Source organism: Empidonax traillii, unplaced genomic scaffold, assembly GCF_003031625.1.
Source record: "Empidonax traillii isolate 1590-97213 ecotype Southwest subspecies unplaced genomic scaffold, ASM303162v1 scaffold395:size559319, whole genome shotgun sequence".
NCBI lineage: Eukaryota > Metazoa > Chordata > Aves > Passeriformes > Tyrannidae > Empidonax > Empidonax traillii.
The window spans coordinates 250,209-272,733 of record NW_020955588.1 but is presented as its reverse complement, the minus strand read 5'-3'; the positions used below and the strand labels follow the sequence as shown (position 1 = coordinate 272,733).

General features: G+C 40.6%; 1 protein-coding gene across 1 annotated transcript in view; it reads left to right on the top strand.

The window, feature by feature from the left end:
• LOC114062276 (neural-cadherin-like) overlaps positions 1-22,525 on the top strand; it is a 59,352-nt gene that overhangs the window by 31,464 nt on the left and 5,363 nt on the right. The window contains exons 11-30 of the mRNA XM_027893539.1: positions 812-979; positions 1,184-1,433; positions 1,530-1,657; positions 2,299-2,485; positions 3,208-3,351; positions 4,420-4,703; positions 5,206-6,820; positions 8,122-8,215; positions 9,368-9,552; positions 9,768-9,997; positions 12,856-13,127; positions 13,949-14,163; positions 15,112-15,239; positions 15,796-15,923; positions 17,655-17,778; positions 18,369-18,549; positions 19,417-19,583; positions 20,309-20,573; positions 21,177-21,357; positions 22,137-22,381. Coding sequence (XP_027749340.1) covers positions 812-979; positions 1,184-1,433; positions 1,530-1,657; positions 2,299-2,485; positions 3,208-3,351; positions 4,420-4,703; positions 5,206-6,820; positions 8,122-8,215; positions 9,368-9,552; positions 9,768-9,997; positions 12,856-13,127; positions 13,949-14,163; positions 15,112-15,239; positions 15,796-15,923; positions 17,655-17,778; positions 18,369-18,549; positions 19,417-19,583; positions 20,309-20,573; positions 21,177-21,357; positions 22,137-22,381 — 5,191 coding nt within the window. The remainder of the gene's footprint in view (positions 1-811; positions 980-1,183; positions 1,434-1,529; positions 1,658-2,298; positions 2,486-3,207; positions 3,352-4,419; positions 4,704-5,205; positions 6,821-8,121; positions 8,216-9,367; positions 9,553-9,767; positions 9,998-12,855; positions 13,128-13,948; positions 14,164-15,111; positions 15,240-15,795; positions 15,924-17,654; positions 17,779-18,368; positions 18,550-19,416; positions 19,584-20,308; positions 20,574-21,176; positions 21,358-22,136; positions 22,382-22,525) is intronic.

Below are 22,525 nucleotides of genomic sequence, written 5' to 3'. Positions count from 1 at the left end.
TTGCTTTCAGCTGGAAAGCAGTACTGCCTCTGAGAATCTGCTATTCCCATTTCCCTGGCTTTGGCATGCTAATTCCGAGGGCTGGAGGGCTGAGATCATAAGCAGGGGAGCAGGAACCAAGTGTAGGATTTCCCTGTGTTAACAGGCAATGATTTCAGACACAGACCTGAGTGCTCCTGATACAGATTCCCTACTTGATTTATGTTAGTTATGGTGGACTAAGTGTAACTATCCCTCAGGAAGATGAAAGCATAATGAATAAAATTGTTGCATGAAAGATTGATCAGTTTGGCCATTTCTACACGTCTGCACAAACAGTTCAAGGTTTCCAGAGTTCTGAAGTAATTTATGTTGAAATGAAAACGTTATTGTAGATGCCAGTTTTTAAATACCTAACAGATATTTTTAATACTGAAATTTAACTTCTAAGTTACTGACACACCATTTGGTGAAGATGTGTCCTTTTAGTATGTTTTCTTTAGTGAATCTAAGAACTCTGTCGACCTAATGAAAACTTTTTGTAGGTAAGCTTAAGAACTCAGGGGCTTCACAAAGTGGGCTATTTTGACTCTGTTTAGATTTTGTGGGGAATGTGCTAAGGTTTGTTGAGACACATATCAAAATTTTCCAACAATCTTCAGTAAAGCAAATAGCAGAATTTTCATCAACTTTGCACCTGTTTAATATTTTAAGTTCAATTGCAAATATTTTTCTTCTGTGTAGGTTTAAGTGTGCCTTTTATTTTATGCATCAATTTATTTTGGAGCCCTGTTCAAAACCTTCTGTAATGAAACCTTTTTATACTCTTCAGAGATCATCTATAATTCGAGAGGTTATTGCTACAGATGGAGGTAATAGGAGCACTAAAGTTGAACTTGCTGTAACTGTTACCAGTGCAAAAAACCAGCCTCCACAGTGGGAAAGAGACAGCTATGAAGTTGTTATTCCAGAGAATATTACACGAGATGCCTCAGTTTTGGTAAGACTGGACAGATTTGTTTGTCTCTGTGTAAGCTCTTAAGGCTATACAGTAACTGAATGTTTTTTGTTTGCTTAGACGTACTGAGCTTTTATAAGTTTTGTGTTTTGTAGCTGAGTGTCTGGGGGAGTCAAAACACAAAAGCTTTGGGAAATGTTGCTGTACTTGCAGAAGTGTTGATTAAACACTTTTTGAACTGTGCAGACAATCAAAGCAACTTCTCCCCTTGGTGATCCCCGTGTGACTTACAACCTGGAAGAGGGACTTGTTCCGGAGACCAACATGCCGGTTCGCTTCTACCTGACTCCAAACAGACACGATGGTTCTGCTTCAATCCTGGTGGCTGAGCCCCTGGACTACGAAACAACAAAGAGCTTTCTGCTGAGGGTTCGAGCACAGAACGTTGCTGCAGTTCCTCTGGCAGCGTTTGCCACGGTCTACATTAATGTCACAGGTGTGTCGGCTGTCCAGGGATGTTACAGCAGAACTGTGCACCTTTTTTCTTTAAAGCTTTATGGTTTTCTCTCTCTGTGCTCTTTTGATGTTTCAGATGTCAATGACAATGTCCCATTCTTCACTTCATCCATCTATGAAGCCTCAGTGACAGAGGGAGCTGATGTTGGGACGTTTGTCATTCAGGTGTCTGCCACTGACCTCGACCTTGGTCAGAATGGGGAGGTGAGGAGGGGGACCTACATCTGCTCTGATGAGGGGTGGGGAATAACTTCTGTGTGAGCAATGGCTAAATAGTCTGGGAGTCTTCAGCCTAGAAAAGGGAGGACTAATAGGGAAATGTAGAATGAAATAAAGTAGTTTATTACAAGCTGCTCTGTGTTGTCATGTGAAAAATGAGACTAAAACTGGTAGGTGTGAGACAGAAAACAAATAGGAAATATTTATACAGCCTGGAGTTTAGGTGAAATATTTGCTGTAGAGTAGTGTTTTGGAAAGGTCTTCTTAGACCTAAAATGAATTTGGATAAATTAATGGAAGAAAAACCATGTTAAAAACTTCTATGAGTTGTAAATCACTGGAGGTATTGCAAACTGAATCCTTACAAAATATGGCAAGTTAACATCCAAAATGGAGTTATTCCTTGCTGATTTAAAAAATTGAAAGTAGGTATATCTTTAAAACAAGAGTGCAAGCTGAGGTCAATCACAGAAACATATGTATAATAGAGACTGGAACCAGACTTTCTTGGCCCTTGCCGAGTTCTCAGGCACAAGACTGTTCTTCCTCTCCCTAAGTACCTATTTAGCTGTGAACTTTCCAACAAAAGGAAAGTATAGATTAACAACTTCTGTTTAATCCTTTAGATAACTTACTCCCTGTTACATGACAGTGGCAGAGACTACGCCCATTTCCGCTTGGACTCCCAGACAGGCTCAATATACACGGCCTCGGTGTTTGACAGAGAGAAGAAGGGCTCCTACCTTCTGGAAGTCAAGTCAGTGGATGGCTCTGAGTCAGCCCGACCTGGAAAACATGGGAAGCCAAACTCTGGTAAGAGACGTATCTGCAACAAGCATGATGTTACCTGGATCGGTCTCTGAAACGCAAGATTAGGTGTTACTTTTGTTCTTTTCAAATCTGCATGTGAAAGAGTGTCAGTTGGTTTGGTTTCTGGGATGGATTTTTTATTGTTTGTGCAACAGTTGTGTCACAGCTTGAGGATAAATTTTACAGAATCATCAAGGAAGTTTTTTGTTCTGAAATTAAGAGAAAACTAGAGCTTCATGGTTAGAGTTTAGAGAGAATTTCCTGGCTAGTAAAGATGCACCTGTTACCTGTACAATGCAGATCTTTGGGCAGTGGAAGTGTTTCTCAAAGCACTGCATATGCTACTGTATTCAGTCAAAAGTAATTATGAAGTAGGAATATTCAAGATAGAGAATCCCTTTCTTGATTGATCTCCCTGCTTAAATAACGACTTAAAATTTTGTGGCTTCCAGACAAAAAGTTATGACTAAAAACTGTACAAGGGCCGTATTAGGCATCAATTATTCATGTATTATCTGTTTAAACAAATTGGATGTGACATTCATTTGATATCCAAGTGCTTTTGAGTAATGTTGGTATATATATGGTCCACAACCCTAAGGGTTTGTTTCTGTATTGTCTGCATATTTGTCTTCATTTAACGTGCAGCGAGACAGGTTAAGGAATTGTAGCTGACAGAAGTGGCACAGCTGAGGGTTTTAATCTCTCGTTCCTCGTCTCTCTAGACACGGCCTATGTGCGTGTTTCCATCAGTGATGTGAATGACAACGAGCCTGTCTTTGCTCAGAGTGTCTATGAGGTAAATGTGGATGAAGACCAGGATGTGGGCTCCACTATTGTCACAGTCAGTGCTAACGATGAAGATGAAGGTAAAGTATTGGAATTCCCCACAGCTGTGCCTGAAATATTCATGAGTTAATTTCAGCACACCGAGACATATTTAGTGGTGTTAGGAAGGGAAATGTCTTTTTGTCTCCAGATTTTAAAACTTCTTTTAAGTGTGAACTGATCAGGCATGAATATCAGTTCATAATGGAGCTGCGAGGTGTAATCTCTTATTTCAGGAGACATGCATTAATGTGGGATGATATGGAATAATTTCTGTGTCAGGAAAGACAGATTCATTATAGATCATATCATTTTCTTACAAATGGGTTCCAATATAAATGTCCTGATTAACTAAATAAATCAGACTGGATTTTAGTGAGATTCATTTGTTTTCTCTATGGGCAGTGTAGTTGTTCTTTTACTTTTTCTTCTAAACAATCTCTTATTTGAATGTGGACTTCCCAAATGCATGTGATGAGTCTTAGCTATATTGTTATATCCACAAATCAGTCAGAAATTCAGGCACAGGTCATGTAAAAGTAAGTACACAACCAGTGCTCATAAATGAGAGAGGGAACAGTACAGACTTGCATCTTTTGGCTGTGGTGCATTCCTCATTAGACTTCCCTGTTTGGTGAAGGCCTGTGTTTTTTTCATGCACAAGTCCCAAAGGACTGTTCTGTCAGTGTGTTTGTGAAGTAGAAGTAAATCCTGACTGTGTAGGAGGCTGAGGCAAATGTGGCAAAGATGTACTGAAAGAGGATTTACCTACTCAACAAACTTCTGGTTTGTTACTTAGGCTGTCTGTAAATCTACTCTATAGTGTTGGACAGGGGACCTGATGTGATGGATATATTGCACTTTATTTCTGTCCTCTTAATAAAGTAAAAGCAAAATTATTACCTCATGGCAAAGACACATTTTATAATTAGAGACACACTACAGTTGGACATACTAGGGTTAATCTGAAATAGCTGTGTGTTTTAAGAGACCACAAAACCATAATAACACAAATCCAACTGTTGTATGGTTTGTACTTCATCTCAACATGCCGTGCTTCAGTCTGCTTCCAGAAATGTGTGTTTTCTGACCCTGTTGGTAATTGACAGGAACAAATGCTAAATTACGGTATCAGATCACGGCTGGAAACACGGGAGGAGTCCTTGATGTTGATCCAGAAACAGGAGCCATTTTTATTGCCCAACCACTGGACTATGAAGAAACAAAAATGTATGAGATTCACTTGTTGGCCTCTGATGGGAAGTGGGAAGATTATGCAGTTATCATCATCAGTGTCATGAATAAAAATGATGAGGCTCCAGTTTTCTCTATCAATGAATACTATGGAAGTATAATTGAGGAAATGGATGCGTTACCAGTCTTTGTACTTCAGGTAGTGTATTTGGTTTCAGAGACTATGATATTTCAATGAAAGAGCACAGATTACTGTGGGACAGTTATGGGACAATAATCTAGCACATATATATTAATGATGTTTAGTTTTACTGAGGTTTTTTTGTCACTGGAAGAGGAGAAATGGACTTTTAAGAAAAAACAATTACAAAGATAGCAGGAGAAACAAGATGGATCATCTGTGATCCTGAAAAGCAAATAGTTAGCATTTTAAAGTAACTATCAGAGTAGCATGTTTAAATTATCTCTATGCATATGAAAAATATAATATTTTTTTGGTACTAGAATATCTATATTGTTGTTGTGGTGCAAAGCATGATTGTCACACTGAATTGTCCCTAATTTGCTATTCCCTGGCATGCACATATTAATACCCTGTCATGCTTTTGCTTGGGCTCCTATATGCTGTAGCAACATACAGGATGTGATGCAATCATGGCATATTTCATACTTTCCATGTCTTCTTTTCAAAACTTTTGTAGGTCATGGCCAGTGATCCTGACAGTGATGTGGATGAAGGAGATTTGAGATACTCATTGCATGGGTATGGTGCAGCTGATATTTTCACAATAGATGAGAAAACAGGCAGCATTTACTCACACAAGACACTGGACAGGGAGGAGAGAGCGCTGTGGAGGTTTATTGTGTTGGCTACTGATGAAGGTGGAGGAGGACTCACAGGGTTTGCAGATGTGATTATCAACGTGTGGGATATAAATGACAATGCACCCATGTTCATGTGCATGCCCGATGACTGCAATGGGAATGTGTTTGAGAATTCTCCTGTGGACACTTTAGTCATGGAAATGGGTGCAGTTGATCGTGATGATCCAAATGTAGGTCTTAATGCTGTCCTGACTTACAGGATAACAGAGAATGTGAAAAATGAGTTTGGTACTGACATGTTTAATATCAATCCCAATACTGGTACAATCCACGTTGCAGGGGGAATGCTAGACAGAGAAAGGACTGAAAATTACTTTCTTACTGTGGAAGCAAGAGATGGGGGAGGGTTAACAGGAACTGGCACTGCCACTATCTGGGTTGCAGACATCAACGATAATGTACCTGTGTTCACAAAAAAGATGTGGCAGGCAACAGTTCCTGAAAACAGAGCCATCGACTCAGAGGTTTTGCAGGTGTGTGCTACAGATGCAGACACTGGGGAAAATGCAGCCTTAACATTCAGTATCATTGGGGGAGACCCAGATCAGAAGTTTTACATTGAGAATGACAAAGAATGGCAATGTGGCACTATCAGACTGAAAAAAAAATTGGATTTTGAGAACGCGCGTGAAAGAAAGTTTAATCTTACTGTTACAGTGGAAGATATGGATTTTTCCAGCATTGCAGTGTGCCTGATTGAGGTTGAAGACTCCAATGACCACAGCCCAGCTTTCCTTTCTCAGTTTATTCAGACAAACCCTTTGTTTGAAAACATGCCTGCAGGTACCACAGTGACCACAGTGAGAGCTACAGACAAGGATTCTGATTTGAATGGGAAGATTGTCTATTCTATAAAGTCAGATTCAGATCCTATGAGGCAGTTTGTGGTTGACCAGTATGGTCACGTGGTTGTGGCAAATACCCTGGACCGTGAAGTCGTTGAGAAATACAGTTTAATTGTGCAGGCTGCAGACCAAGGGACACCTGCCCGCACCGGGAGCGTTACAGTGTTGATTAACTTGCTTGATATTAATGACAATGGGCCACGGTTTGAGGCACCATACATGCCTGTAGTTTGGGAGAATAGGCTGAAGCCTGAAATAGTTTACATGAACCACACATCAAAGCTGCTTCACGCGTTTGATCCGGACAGTGAGGAGAACGGGCCGCCCTTCACGTTTTCGTTGCCACCAGATTATCAGAACTCTTTGGATTTTTCTCTTACTGACAACGGAAATAGCACAGCAACTGTAACTGCTTTGAGGTCCTTTGACAGAGAGAAGCAGAAGGTGTTTCATCTGCCAGTAGTTATCACAGATAGTGGGATTCCACCCATGAGCTCTACAAACACCCTGACTATAACAGTTGGTGATGAAAACGACAACTGCCATGAGTCTGGCCATAAGGAGGTCTATGTGTACAGTTACAAAGGTGAGTGCTATCTGGATGTTATATCAGATTCTGGGTGTTGTATCAGGTTCATGAATATAGCAGAGTTTTACACATAATTTTTTCTCTTGCAGTTTGTTAATCTATCTCTTGAATGGTTTGCGTATCTCAAAATGGCAGCTTCAATTCTGTGAACTACTAAATAAAGTAGAATAAATAAACTACATTAGGCTCAGACCCTAGTGTGTAAAAGGTTATCTACCGAAAAACTGTTAGCTGAAAACATTGCAGTTGCAGTATTTTTATAAACTAATAAAATCTATTTTCCATTTGTGAGTTTTCACCTACACAGAGTTTTTTGTGTATGCACACATGATTCAGAAAATATCTGAGAGAGCATGAACAGTTTAATAATACTTTCTAACATTTGTCTTTAATTTCTATTACTGTGTTTTTTCCTGAAGTTTACCTCTAAAACTTTACATTACACTAGTTCTGGTGACCCTTACTAAGCAGTTTATTTCACCTTTCCCCAGTTAGTCCATTCTATATAGACTTGGCTATATTTCAGCTACCATTGCAGTAGTAGAATTTCTGATAAATATTAGAGAAGATGAATCTACAGAAGGTACGTTGCAATAAGTAACATTTGCTGGTTTCAGTACACCTAAATTAGAAAGAGGTATGACCAGATCACACTGTAGAAATGAGAGAATGAGGTTTCTAGGGTGGGTTGGGTCCTTAAAAATTGAACCTTAAAAATTTCCCATGTTGCTGAATCTTGACCGTTGAATTCAGGGGTCTCCAACCCTGGCGTTGCTCCTTTTGCTGTTTTAGAAGAGCTGCTTGGATGTCCCACTCCTGTGGCAGCCCACAGGGGCCTGAAAAAAGGACCAAGACCTGGCTTGGTGGCTTTTTGCCCATTACCTTTTCTCAGTCAAGTCCTTCTCTCCCAGCTGCACCCTGCAAGGTCTCTCCCTTTTTTGCTATATTTCACTTGTGTGCTGTTTAAAATAATAGACAAGCAGTGAAACATTTGAGGATTAACTCCTGATGTGGTGATTCTTTTTTTGTGTCTTAGAATTTCATAGAGAGCTGTATTTTATGTATTATTCTGTTCTGTTTTCGACTTTTCTTTCATGTGACATCTGTAGTATACTCACATTTCCAGAACTGGCAGAAATCATATGACAGGCTATGCATTGTTTAAGAATCTTGGATCAGAACTATCACCAATCTAAAAATAATAAATAAATAATAAGTGCAGTAATGAATGTGGCAGAACATAAAATGCGCTGAAAAGCAAAAATTAAATGCAGATTTATTCTAATTTATCTCACCAGGAAAATGGTCAACAACAGTGCTTGGGGAAGTGTTTGCACCAGATCAAGATGACTGGGACAATAAAACATTTCTCTCTGAAGGAAAACTGCTCAAGTGAGGATTGTATTTCTGTCAAAATGAGTAATATTTATGCTTCTGTAATTATTTTACCGTGTATTTCTCTGTGTTCAGGATTGCATAAAGCCAGGGTTATTGAGTGTACTAAGGGATGTACCTTCTCAATGCTCTTTTTCCTTTGGGTAAAGAAGTATTAAGAAAAGTAATGCATAAAATATTTTTTCCAGGAGAATGCAGGATCATACTATGATGTTGATTTTTAGTCAGATGTCACTGTTAATTTATTTTAAAATGTGCATTCTGTAAGATCCAGTTTAAAAATAGGCAGAGTTTTTAATGCTTGCTCTCAGATATGAGAGCTGATGGAATACAAATCCCAAATTTAAAAGTACAGAATAGGATCATTTCACCCAGAGTGGAAAGGAATTTGGTGATCTCCTTTGATGTCTAAATTTACAATTGCATGTGAAAACCATAACTCAGATTAGTGGAGTTTTTTCTGTTAATTGAAATGTTGAATTGGACTCTTAATTCCTACTTAGACATTATTTGTTCCTATCATGAAGCGAGGTGGCTGATGGCAGAACTGAATGCTGTTGGAAGGGGAAGGAATGGATGTGAAAGTGGATGTGAATTTTTTCTCTATGCTGTGACTCAAAATTTAAAAGCTTTATGTAGCCAAACATTAAAGACTGGCTTTCTGTCCATCAGCTGCCCCAGGGCCTTTTTCCCTGTTAAGAGGTTACTGTTCCATAATACTGGAATATTTCCATATTTGCTGATGACTGGCCTTTAGAGGTGTCAAATGAAGGTGCTGTCAGAGATTTCATACAGACCTTACCCTGTTTCAGACAGAGATGTGATAATCTGGAATGATTTGTGTGGTTTGTCACTTCCTGTTTCTTACCTGAGCTCATGGTGACCTGAACCCCTGGTTCAACTGCACACTGTTTTTAGTCAAATTTGGGAAAGTCTGAGTGGCACAAACATCTTTTTATAAACTCTGCAGATTGTAGATTCTGAATTAAGGTGTTTCTGGTGCTCTTCTGAGGTTGTTGGTGAATTCTCATCGGTTTTGATCCCATAACATTCACAGTAACATTTAAGACCTTCTGAAACATATTAATGGATAAAATAAGTGCTCAGTTTTGATTTAATAAGGTTTCCTAATTGAAGGTTTCTGTCTAGTTCTTTCAGATTAAATCAGAGGACCGGGTCTTTGCTGATGGTGGATAATACTCCTCAGGGAATATACAACTTAAAGGTTAGAGTTTCTGATGGAGTTTGTCCTGATGTTATATCTACAGTACAAATCCATGTCAAAGAGCTGGAAAATGAAGCCATACAAAACTCAGCCACTGTGCGTCTGTCAGGTTGGTTTTATTTGCTGGTGAGTTTAGATCAGCTGCTCCTCTAACTGAATGAATATGTGCTGTAGGTATTGTTACATCAATACTTGATTTACCTATCACTGTGGGGCACTTTCTGGTCTGTTTCCATATTGTTAAATACAAAAAAAAAAAATTGAGAAATCAGCCTGTGATCTCCCAGTATCTCATGTTTACCTGTTTTTGAATCCCAAACTCAGATATGACAGCAGAGGAGTTCATCAGGAGAGATGAACGCAGCAAAACGAGACACGGAGAGTTCAAGGAGTTACTTGCAAAAATGTTGCCTGCTAAGCTGAGTGATGTCATTGTCTTCAGTGTGATGAACAGGGGTGGAAAACAGACAGATGTCAGATTTGCAGTCCGTGGTGGCTCAGCATATTACAGACCTGAGAAACTGCACGCTGAGGTGGCAGCATTTAAAAATGAGGTTTGTTCTCTGGGTTTGTTGTGCATCTGTGGAATTCACCCAGACTCTGAGTTTGGGGGGTGTATCTCCCAAACCTCAGCAGAAAAATATTCTAGATCTACAGATAAGGTATTTATTGCTTCACTCAGGACAAAAGCACTTGTCAAATAAATGCGTAATTCAGGCTTCCTTCCTTCTTTTTAGCCCCATATCTGCAGTTGCTGTATGTTTTTACTGACTTCTGATTCAATGAATATAATCCCTTTACAGCTGCAGGAAGATGGGTCTCCATTTCCATCATGGGACAGGTGTCTGTGTTTTCTCCACTTAGTGTTTCATTGTGTAATCTGTCAAGACTTTTGAATATGAAATAAGAAGAATCCCTAGAAGCTGAAGTGGTGCTGTAGTACAGATGATGTCTTGGAAATGACAGCTTTTTGGACATTTGAGGTGCTGATGGAAGTCCCCAAATCATCAGCTTGTGTTTAGACACTCAGAGTAGAGGCTTGATGCCACCCAGATGGAAATTCTACTGTACAAAAAGATGACACTTCATAGAAAAAAGCCCTGCTGGGAGGAATATGCAGTTAGAAGAATAGTTACAACAGATAAGTGAGATGGAGACAACAGATTCTGTGATTGCATTTAGCTGCACGACTTTAAAAACAAAGTGACGCTCTCCTCCCACTTTTTTTCCTGTTATAAGAGGGAATGCTGGTGTGCTGTTTGTGGCTCTGGGGCCATATTTGGGTTTAATACATGGTACATCTTCTGGAGAATTTTTCTCAAAGGGAAAACAGCACTTGCCATTTGTGTGAATGTGGTGGAGTTTGCCTGATTCTGGGAACAGAACAGGGCCGTCTGAACTTACCACCTGCCTACATCTTGCTGTATCTTAAATAGCTGTGTGGATTATGAGACTGTTCAGAGTGACCAAGTAGGAAATGCCAGAGAGAGGGAGTATTCAGGAAGGGTAACCACTGCTTCTTTTGCATATTTATTGAACTACTGCAACAATAACATAGAAAACAGCATAGATTTCAAATATTCTCTGCCATAGTATATGACATGTGTATTCCTCAAAGTGGTAACAAGGGGATTGCTTCACATATTTTAATGAAAAAATATGTTTGTATTAATTATATATCACCTTTCAATATTTAATGAATAGCTTTAGTGAGCAATCACAAATAGTTTACAGGAAAACAATCACAGCTGGCGAATTTCTCTAGTAGTTTTTGTACATATTAACTATAAATACAGAAAATAAGTAATTAGCACTGGAATTACTTGTTGAATTGCTACATAAATAATATGTTTGTATTACCTCTTTGGGATCTACTTTTACAACAGCTATTTTTATTTAGTAGAAAAATAATCCATTCTAATACTTTTAAGGAGCCGAGGTTGTTTGTATACAATTTTTCTATAATAGTATTACAGAGATATGTAAATGTGCATTACAGACCCTCCACTAATGGTTATAAACGTGGGCAGCAGACACAGAACTGCATTGACAGGATGCATCTTGTCATTATAAAGTAACTTTGTGCCCATGGGGCTGTAATCATCAATACATGTTACTATATTTGAGAACATATGGACAATTGATTGTAAAGGTCAGAGTTCTTACAGTGTGAATTGAGATGACTGCACTAGTGAAAAAACAATAGAAGTGCTTTATTTACATATTTGTTTCGATCTTTTTAAAACTTATTTGTAACAAATTTGCCATACATTTTATCATTTGGAAAAAAACTATATTAAGTATATAAAGACCTCATGTTAGTTTTACTTTTGTATAGCATGGTAGTGAGGTCTCCTGCATTCAGGTTTGGGCATGACAGACACATCACTTTAATGTATTTGAATCACCAAACACAAATCAAATTCCGAAGCTTTGTAATAGGCAAAATCTCCAAGCAAGTAGAAGGAAGAAATCTGTGCCAGGGAACAAACTTTGTCATAACTTAGTCCAGCGCTAAGGCTGAAGGACAAGAAGCCAGGAATAGCAGCAGCTCTGTTCCTGCCTCAGGCACCCCACGAACAGCTACTTCACTTCCATGTGCTCTGCTGGGCCTTCCTTGGTCTGTTTGGATTAGAAGATGGGAAGGAACTGTGGAGACACTCACTATTTCTGCATTACAGACCTGTGTACACTGAGGCTCTGCTCTTTATTGGGCACTTGGGCTCTCAGGTGCAACCCCAATTAGTGATAAAAATGATGATTAGCAAAGCTTAATGTAGCATAGAATGCAGCATCCAGGATGCTGAACTGACGGTGTTCTGTTTCGGACAGTTTGACATTAAATGTAAATTTATGGGGCACAAATGATTAGACTGAATCAGGGGTGCTGTAGAGTTGTCTTTTCAGGTCACTGTCTGTGGACATGATTAGTGAAAGCAGCTCAGCCCTGCATGTTCCCATGTCTGTGTGCCTGTGTGTGGGAGAATGTGAGACACAGTATCTGGGTGTTACTCCCAAGGAATTTATCCTGGCTTGAGCTGAAATTTGCCTGTTGCCATCAGGCGGCAGAGGGATGTGACACAAATGACCCAGCTCAGAAGGTGGAGTATCACTGCTCCCAGAGCTTCGGTCCCTGGAAATAGTGTTAGTAGGCCAGTACAGATTTAACATGTTCTCAGTCAGTCATGTCAACAATTCAGTTTTTGGGAAATGCTGCTGTAATTTTTTTGCAAAACTTTTCCTGTATTTTTTGGGTAATTTTGCTTGTCTGTATAGTCAGGGGTGTTATTAAGAAACAACAAACTAAAGCATTCCGTTAAGTCTCTGATGGCTTAGAGTTTTCAGAAGTTGAGTGAGTAAAAGCCTTCATTGGGACGAGAGTGATGATGAGTTAAACTGTATTTCCTCTTAGATCCAGTCAGCTTTGCAGCTGAACATCTCCCAGATCGATGTGGACGAATGCAGGAGCGCAAACTGCAGCGAGGGCTGTACAAACCACCTCAGGGTGGACGACATTCCAACCGTGATGGACACTGGGAGCGTGTCCTTCGTCTCCCTCACAACCACCGTCCAGGCAATCTGCGGCTGCTCCGCCCGGGAGCGGCTCCACCAGCCCTGCTCCTCCTACCCTCGGAACCCCTGTCTCAATGGGGGCATCTGCACTGACACCCTGAACGGGTACAGGTCAGCACACTGGATTTGCGCGTTGTCTTTTTCCTCCTGTTTTTAACGTGTCGAGTGGAGCTTACAAGATACGGGTCTAAAATAGTCATAAATGTACTTCTGACCAAAGGAGAGACAAAAAAACCCCACACTCACCCTGGGGTTTAAACAGGGTCTTTTCTGATGAGCCCTGATGGTGCTGTAGTCCCCAAAGCAGTGGAAATAGTGTGTAAGTAAGAAAGAAAACCCTGGGGAAGACACGTTAGTATGATTAACACATGTCACTTTTTGAAAGCACCTCATTCAGTATGAGGGAATGTGTGTCCTGGATTTTTTGTTTTCCAAAAGAGTAATGATAAGGGTGAATATCAGTGGATGTAGGGGTGAAATGTAGTTTAAACAGTGGGTAATAAGGAGCTTGGACAACATCAGATAGGGAACTTGTTCTAGTATAGCATCACCTAGCATGCCGCACATTCTCTCAGTGAAATTATACTGGTTTGTTCTAGCTAGGAATTAAACCCCCTGAGTTTTTAAATTGATACTTGGTGTTCTGTGTTACTTATTTAGGGAAATAGTTCATTCTTCTCAAACACATGGCCTCAAAAATACTTTTTTTTTTTTTTTTGAGGGAGATAGTATAGGGAATAAATATGTTTTGCAGTCTTAGAGTATTTTAATAATTGCCAAGCAACCCTGAGATTCTGCTAAAAATCTTTGTTTCACTGATATTTTTTTACTATGACTTAAATGCTACTTTTGTTGCCTGTAAAATAAAATGGAAAAAAAAGAAGTTGAACTTGGGGGAATTTTTACTATTTCTTTTGGGTTTGGTCTTTCAGATGTCTTTGCCCTGCTTCCTTTCATGGACCAGAGTGCCAGCAGACTAAGCACAGTTTCCATGGAAATGGATATGCATGGTTTCATCCCATCAGACCCTGTTTTGAAAGCTCACTCTCTCTAGAGTTTATAACAGTGGTTCCAGATGGACTTATACTATATAGTGGTCCTTTAGCAAATCCAGAACCTGGGAGTACAGAAAACTTCATTGCAATAGGTACTTCTGCAAAAGTGTGTGGAAAAATTAAATGTCTTTGAGAATGGGTTGCCTGTGAGCAGTGTAATAGTTAATCTGTGAGTTCTGTCTTTCATTTAATGAGGTTTGAAAATACTTTGAAACATTTCCTAGTAGGGTTTTTCTCCTTTGATGTCTATTTTTGTAGCCTGCACCTATGGTTTTAGGTCCACAGCAGAGTTGTAGGGGAAAGCAAAACAGATTGATACATATGTAAAAAAATAATCCACCTAGAGAAACTGTAGTACTTGTAAAGGAATTTAGGTACTTTGAAGACAGGTATTACATGATTAATGCAGATTTAGTTGCATGTCATTCTTATCTAGTTTAGTGAGAAAATAAATCCACTTAACCTGTCAGTTTTGGGGCAATTTTGCACTTTTCTTTAAACAGGCAATGATTTAATGCATGAATCCAGCCCCACATGCTACACAAGTAGAATTCAGTGCTTTATGTTGACATATATTTAAAAGGTTACTACTGCTTATTTTCTGTGGATTAATTATACAAGATGCACAATATGGTTGGTACTTTTTATTTTACTAATTAATGGAAAGGTAATATTGTTAATAATTTACCTTTTTTTTTTGCCTTGCTTTGCAGTTCCTTGTAAGTTTGAGTTGAAGATGGGAGTTAAACCTGCATGTGTTGTTTTAGAACATCATAAAATTGCAGATTGCTTATCAGGAATTGGTGTCAGTGTTTTGACAGAAGTGGTGTCATCTAAAATATAAAAATGAATAATATACTGAATGAGTATTTCTGCATAGTGGAAGTCCTGGAATATAACTGTAGTTATTTCTGTAGTGAACCCACTCTGTGTGACAAGCAATAACCATTAAATAAGTACAGTCACTAACTGCTGACATACCCAAAATGGAAGGATTCTCGTTTAAAGCTGAGTTTAATTTCTTGCCCATGTTGTGTTAGAACTCTCCAGTGGCATTCCTGTGCTGAAGATGAGCCAGGGCTCAGGTTTTGTGGTGCTGCAGTTTCCAAGCCATCTGAATGTAGCAGACAAGAAGTGGCATCGGCTGGAAGTCAGAACCAATGGTCAGGTCAGTTTGTTTGGGTTTTTTATTCCATATCAGGATATTAATATGTCTAACAGCATTTCCCTATGCAGGAACAGGAGAGTAGAAAGAACAGACTGGATAATCATTTATATTGTTCTCCCTGACCTTGTAGATTTGATGAATAATAGAAATTTTGGGAAGACCAGTTCCAAATCTGCCTATGTTGTAATCCATATTCTATGATCAGAAGAATCTTTTTGCCTTTTTTAAGATCTGTAGCAGCACACGTGGACTGTGCATAAAAACTCCGTTGTGATTTGCACATGCCATGTACACATTTGGACACTGGAATCAATTACCCATGCACAAAAAACAACCCTTACTTGATTTGCAAAGGCAGTTACATGTCTTGTGTAAGTGGTTAAACTGCTCAAAAGCATAAATAAAATGCAGGGTTGAGTTCCTTCTTTTGCTAAATGGTTCCATTTTGGCTTTGCTGGTTATTGCAGGATGGCAAACAGAACAGAGGGGAAAAACCCAGCCCTTGTTTATTGAATTTTACAGAAATGGTTAATTCAGTAACCCTGTTTTGGCACAGGATGTTCGGTTCACTCTGGACCAGTGCAGTGCAGCTGTTGTCTCGGAGATAGAAGGGGTTGGCAGGTGGTTGTCCACTGAGGATCGTACAAACTGTGAAGTGTTGGGGTCTGTCCCTCGAAGAGCGAGGTACGTTACCAGAGACTCCCTGGAAGACGGTTCTAAGGCCTGTGAACATTCTACCTATCAAACTGAAGCCCAAGTTGTTAATCACCAGGAGCCTAAAACCCTTTCCTTTTCTCTAGGACCCTCTAGGTCGAGCCTGGACCTTAAAGCAGTAAATAAATTTCAAGAAAGCAATCTCCCCCTGAGTAGTGTTACAGTACTAAGTGACAACCCCAGAACGCTGTGGGATTAGTGCTGGGGCTCTTGTGTACCATCCTTTGCCTGCAGAATTTCTCTCTGTTTATCAAGTCACTGTGAGCCTGCTCTTGAAAACTTCAGGAATTTAGGCCAGTTGGCTTTGTAATGGCAATAACTGTATCCTCAGCCAGTCTTTCTGTCTGATTGGGATAAGTCTGAGGGCTCCTGCTGACAGCCTTGAGTGAACACCTTAAGGCAGATGAACACATCAGGGTTTCCAGCTGATCCAAGGTTCCTGCCTGTATAGCAGAGCCAGAGGAAGTGCACATGTATCCATGCTGTTCCCAGCCTGGTGCACTTGCACAAACTGCTAATTCAAGGCTGCTGCTGATGCATCTTGTGGTCTTGTACTGAAACAAAACCCACCTGTGTTTGTTTTCCAGTGAATTAGTTCAGCCAGGGTGCAAGAGTGACTGGGATGGTTTAAATTGCATGTGCTGTTGGGTCAACACTTAGCCTCAGTTAAAACTGAAAAAGTTGGAAAATTTGATTAAAAAAGCAGTTATTACATTCAAAGTGTAATTCAGTCACAGAATTGCAGAGTGGTTTGGGTGCAGGGTGGACATGGACCAGCTGGGAAGGGTCCAGAGAAGAGCAATGACTGTAAACAGCTTCTCTTGAGAGTAAAACCTATCAAGAATGAAGGAATTGAGGTCAGTTAACTGAAAGAAGGGAAAACTGAGGAGAGATATGATAAGTCTCAGTGTATATAAAAGAATGGTACAAAGAGGATTTAGACAAGCTCTTCAGTACAGGGCCTTAAAGTTACAGTGAGGAATATTCAGGTTATATTTTAGGGAAACTTTTGTACAAACAAAGATACTTGAGCTGTGGAGTAGATAGTCCAGCAAGTGTTCTGATTAGCAGTGGGATTAAGCCTTGTCAGCAGCTGTATGGAGCCCTCTTGGTCATGAAAGGAGCACACAAAAAAAGGGGAAAATATAAGAAAAAATGAAGAAAAAACCCAAGGTGATAACTCAGGGAAAAAGAAACTGTGAGGACTAAAATGTATGGAATTGTTTGGCTCAGAGAGCTGGCTGGGAGACACTGCAGAGCTCAGACATGTTTATCATACCTTTTAGACCACATGGATGCAACTTTTGGGTTTCTGACCTTTATCACACATAGAACAGTCTTTTTGGTCGTATTTCTACAGCATAGGATGACTGTGCACACACAGAGCACTTCAAGGAGATTATAATGTCTGGAATATCACAGCTGTTTCTGATGTGAACACAAACATACCCAAATTGTAAGTGTCCCACAGTACAACTTCCAGCAGTCATGTTTAAAAAAATACCCTTTATTTTAAAGGCCCAGCTTGTACTCACTGACTATTTCAGAGAAAGAAGAAGATAAAGCAGTTGCATTCTGCTGTGATTTTATAAAGCTTGTATTATTTGGAAATGCAGTGTAGGTATTTATTTATCTGCCTTATTATATAATGCTTATGTTTGAAGGTAGATGTACATTTTATTATTTATGTGATTTTCAAAGGTATTTGAATGTGAACCATGTTCTGCAGCTGGGTGGTGTAAAAGAATCGTTGCCCTATTCCTACCCACAACTGCAACACAAACATTTCTCTGGTTGCTTACGCAATTTCATACTGGATACTCAGGTAAGAGCAGTGTAACATTTGCTTAAGCAGAGAAGCAAACTTCTTTATTAAATTTTTGGGAGATTTATGTTATTCCTGAAACTTCTGCTTCCATTAATCTGTTCAGTGCCCACGTGCGTCATTGTAAAATACAAGAAAATTCTGGATTTTTCTGTCACAAATAGAATAAATTATAGAATAGAATAAATAGAATAAACTATCTTTAAAATTTACTTCTCAATTACAAGCAGATGTATTAATGAGTCAGGAACTGTGTGTTTGTTTATCCCCTGCTTCATGCAGCTGTTCTCCAAGCTTCTTTGCACTTTCAGGGAACTTCTGAATGGCAATTGTATAAGGGTATATTTATGCCAGCTGTCTGCTTTGTTAGGAAGTATTAAGGGGTTTGGCTTTCATAGTCAGTTGGGTTTATTCAAAGGCAAAAGATGCTCTTGATAAAATAAGTTGAAGTCTGAATGTCAAAAAGCGAACGTAGCAAGTTCAGCAGTGCAGATGAGGAGCAGGCGGCCAAGTGGTGCAGCTATTTTTGTTTAAAAACGAAGTTGTGTTTCTTGAGGAATGTTTTGGTGTCACACAATTTTCTCTTGAAGGTGTATGACCTTCAGTCTCCTGCAGAGTCCCTGAATAGCTTCCCTGGCTGCACACTCACGGATGAGAGCTGTGAGACCATGGGCTCCTCTTCCTGTGGCATTCACGGGAGGTGTCTTGGTGACTGGGGCTCGTTCGCGTGTCACTGCCTGCCGGGTTACCACGGTTATCGCTGTGACAAAGGTGAAGCCTCTTTTCCTGTCTCATTATTGATAGGCTGCTAAATCTTACAGTACATAGAACTTCAGATATCTGAAGGTAATGATTGCTGAGGCGGTTCCTTATGATTACACTGTGTAAAGCCGTGTTTCAGCGCAGTTGTTGCCTGTGATTGTTAAAAATTTTTAATTCCCTTTAAGAAATTAATTTTTCTCTGTTGAGTTATTTCTTTAATCCTGAGGGTGTTTGTGCAATAACTGCATAATGGAGACTGCATGACAAAAAAAGCGGGGAAAAAAACCTATTTGATTTTATCCCAGTTTTTTGATTTGCATCTGTTTTCACTTTCAGAACTACAATGGTAGTAGGTAATAACCTACAGATGTGAGTGTTCCAGTATCACTTCTTGTGCAGAATTAGAACTGTACAGTTGGAAGTAGAAGTCACTGCACTCTTGGTGTCAGGAAGGGACTCTGCTGGCTTAAGGATCTGTGCTTTGGAAATAGTAGGACCTTTAGCTCTCATGAAGCCAAAGTTTGCAGCAGAAAGACAACTATAAAGTAGCAGGTTGTGAAATTTGATTGTGTATTTGGTCTGCAGTCTCTTGTTTGGTCAGAGCTGCTGCTTTTCTGCTGTCATCCCATGTGAGCATTTTAAGGAGGAGCATTAGCAGGATCAAGCCAGGCAGGAGAACACCTCTTTACAGAGGGAGATGAAGTGGGAGGGTGACTGGGGAAGCTGTGGAAAGAAATGTCCTGAAAGACAAACTATCTCATGGATCCAGGCACTGCAATTGTTCCCTTTTACTTTCAACACTTATTATGACAATAAGGAAAACAGTAATATTTTCCTCTCCTCATGAAAAGGGCTCAAGGTTTTTATCCCTTTTAGCTGCCCAGGAATACACCTTTGAGCCAGGGGCTCATGTTCGGTACCAGCTCCCGGTGAGCGTCTCTACCCGCAGGACGCTGTTCCAGGCCATGGTCCGGACTCGGCAGCCCGACAGTGTCATCACCAGCATGTTGTCTCGGAGGAAGGACGAGCACATCACCCTGCAGGTGAGCCAGGCATCTGAGACAGCGATAGCAGGGAGTTACATCAGTGCCAGTCACAGTTAGCTCAGACAAACATTAGCTTAGGGGTTGGAAATGGAACAAAAAACCTTACGCTAAGCACAAACACTTGGGAATTCGTTTCATGGGTACACACAGATCTGATCCTTTGCTTGAGATACTGACCACACAACTGTGGTATCCCATTGGATACCAAAGGAATTTATTGTCAGATGCAGTGAAATACAGTTTCTATACACACCAGGATGACTAGGGCATTGTCCCCTGGTGTCCCACTGAACCATGTGGCCGATTCTGTGTGGTTCAGACTCTGCCAAGCCAAGTGCCTGTAGCAGTTCTAATGCTGGCAGGCTCTCAAAATGACAACCTTTTCATTTTAGACACACCACTGAATGAGTCACCTCTTCAGCTAAGTTTGTTTGAGCTGTCAGTGTAGCTGTTATACAGCCATTTGAAGAACCCCATAAATTTGTGCAAGACAGATGCAGGGTAAAATTATTCTGAGTGACTTAGATACAACTGTCAGTTCACTGCTACCTGTATTTAGGTTGTCTAGTTCAGTAGCACCAAAAATATTTTTGTATTACACCTGTATGTGCAGTGTAAACATACTCTAAATTCAAACAAATGCTTTCAGATTGAAGTTACAAGTCAATACCAAGTGCCAAGGAATGACTTTTCTTTCTTGCTATTTGTTAATTATCCACAAGCTTGTCCAGGGACTCTTAGTGGTCTCATACAACCTGGGTGATGGAGACTATTCTGTAAGCCTTCCCTCCTACCACATCGATAATGGTGAATGGCATCATATCACACTGGAGAGAAATGAAAATGAATTTACTCTTCGCCTTTATGAAGGAGGTGGGAAGAGAGAGATTATGAAAGCAGAAGGGGTATACAAAGAGATTGTGATTGACCCCAGCAGCTTGGTCCTTGGAAACACCTATCCATTCAATCAAAACAGGAGTTTTCAAGGTAGGAATTCTTGATCTGACTGTTCAGAATATGGACCTTCAAAAATGAAGCATGGGCATTTTGTAGGAAGCTTTCTTGTTTATGTAGGGCCCAAAGTACACAGATTTCATGCATGACACTTTGCAAAAGGGACAAGTAAGCTGTTCTGACTAAGAAAAGGTACAGCAGGGATGTACAGCATGCACATTTAGTCAGCTATGGGCTTGCAACAGAGACGGTCACCTCTTCACTTGGCTGCACACCCCAAAAGGTGGTTTATTACCTTTGCATTACTGGATTTTACATGCAGTCAAAGCATTAAGTAAAATTAGAAATGGTTTATTGAATTAAAGATAACAATCTGAATTTTTAGCAACTAAGTGGAGAAAGTCACGGTGTGCATTAAAAACAAATCAGTTTTCAGCCTGTAAATTGAATCAAAGCTTCAGAAAATTCGATCAAAAAATTAAGAAAAATGCTCTGAAAGTTAAGGTAAATTCAGTCCCAGATTTAAACTTTGGTAGCCTGGGTCCTTTGTTAAACATAAGCTGCCAAATCTTACAGCTACTTCACATCCTTCTTGCTGAATGTCTTCTAAAACCATCTCTTTTTGCTTTGCTCCAGGATGTATGAAGGATGTCAGATTTAACAACTACAGAATCCCTCTGGACACTCAGGGCAAGGAGCTGGTGTCAGTATTGAGTGTCCAAGGTGTCAGAGAAGGCTGTTCTTCGGAGGCCTGTAGGAATAACCCTTGTAACCGGGAATTTATTTGTATTGATTTGTGGATGATGCATGAATGCAGGTAATTGGTGGAAATAGAAGCACAAAACCCTCCAGACTGATGTGGGAGTGGGTGGGTGCTGAAGTGCAGCTCGGAGGCTGCCACTGGCTATCTCATCAGGTCGGTGGCATGCATGGACAGCAGGTTACTCTGTCCTTAACAGGCACCACCTCAGCTGATGTGAATCAGCCTGGCTCCAGGGATTCTCTAACAGCTTTGGCTTCCTGCCTCTTTTGTTAGTGTCTGACATCTTACACTGTCTCAGGCTGTCACCTCTGTTCCCTTCCAGGCCACTTGGGCTGCGTTAGAAATGTTGCACCATTAAGCTCAGATTCTTGTGTGTGGCTGGGGCTGGGGTCAGGACCCTAATTCAAGTTAGTTGTGCTGTGCAGATGTACCTTTTTCTTACATACACACTTCAGTGCTTACTTACATGCATTCCTGACTACCACTGTCCACACAAAGGGAGTTTTCTTGCTTTGGGAACACAAAGAACGTGGCATAGCTTGTCCTGCCTGGCCAGAGCTGCAGACCCTGATCCAGCTGTTTCTCACAAGGATAATCTTGTAGAAACCAATGGAATTACCTAAGTTCTGAAAGCCCCAGACAAAAGGGTTGGAAGTTGAGCTCATTATTGCATGACTGCTCCAGGAAGCACCATAATCCCGTAATCATTTCACAGAACTTACTCCCAGTACCTACTTCAGAAACGGTACTTAAAAGTGTCAACAACTGTTCTGAAATCTTCAGCGCTGCTTTCCTCCGAGTTTAATGGTGTGATTTCCCCTTGTTCTCCCCAGCTGCCCCCGGGGGCACATGGTGGTGGAGAACGCGTCGGGCCGGCAGTGCGTGCGCACGGCGTGCGCGGAGCGGCCCTGCCACTTGGGCACCTGCACCGCGCGCTCGCCGGCAGAGTTCCAGTGCCACTGCCCCGACGGGTACACCGGGCGCCACTGCGAGGTCACCCTGGCCATCTTCCACAAGGACACGGGCCTCAGCTTCAGCTCCCTGTTCGCCATCTGCATCTGCTTCCTGGCGCTCTTAGGTAGTTACGGCAACTACGTCTTGTATTACCTTTGGTGAGCTCACCTTTGGTGTCCGTCTTGCCCTGAGCACTTTTCATCTCATCCTCCTGCTGGAAAACTCCCATTTCCTCATGGAGACTTGACTCTGCCTTCATTTCTTTGCC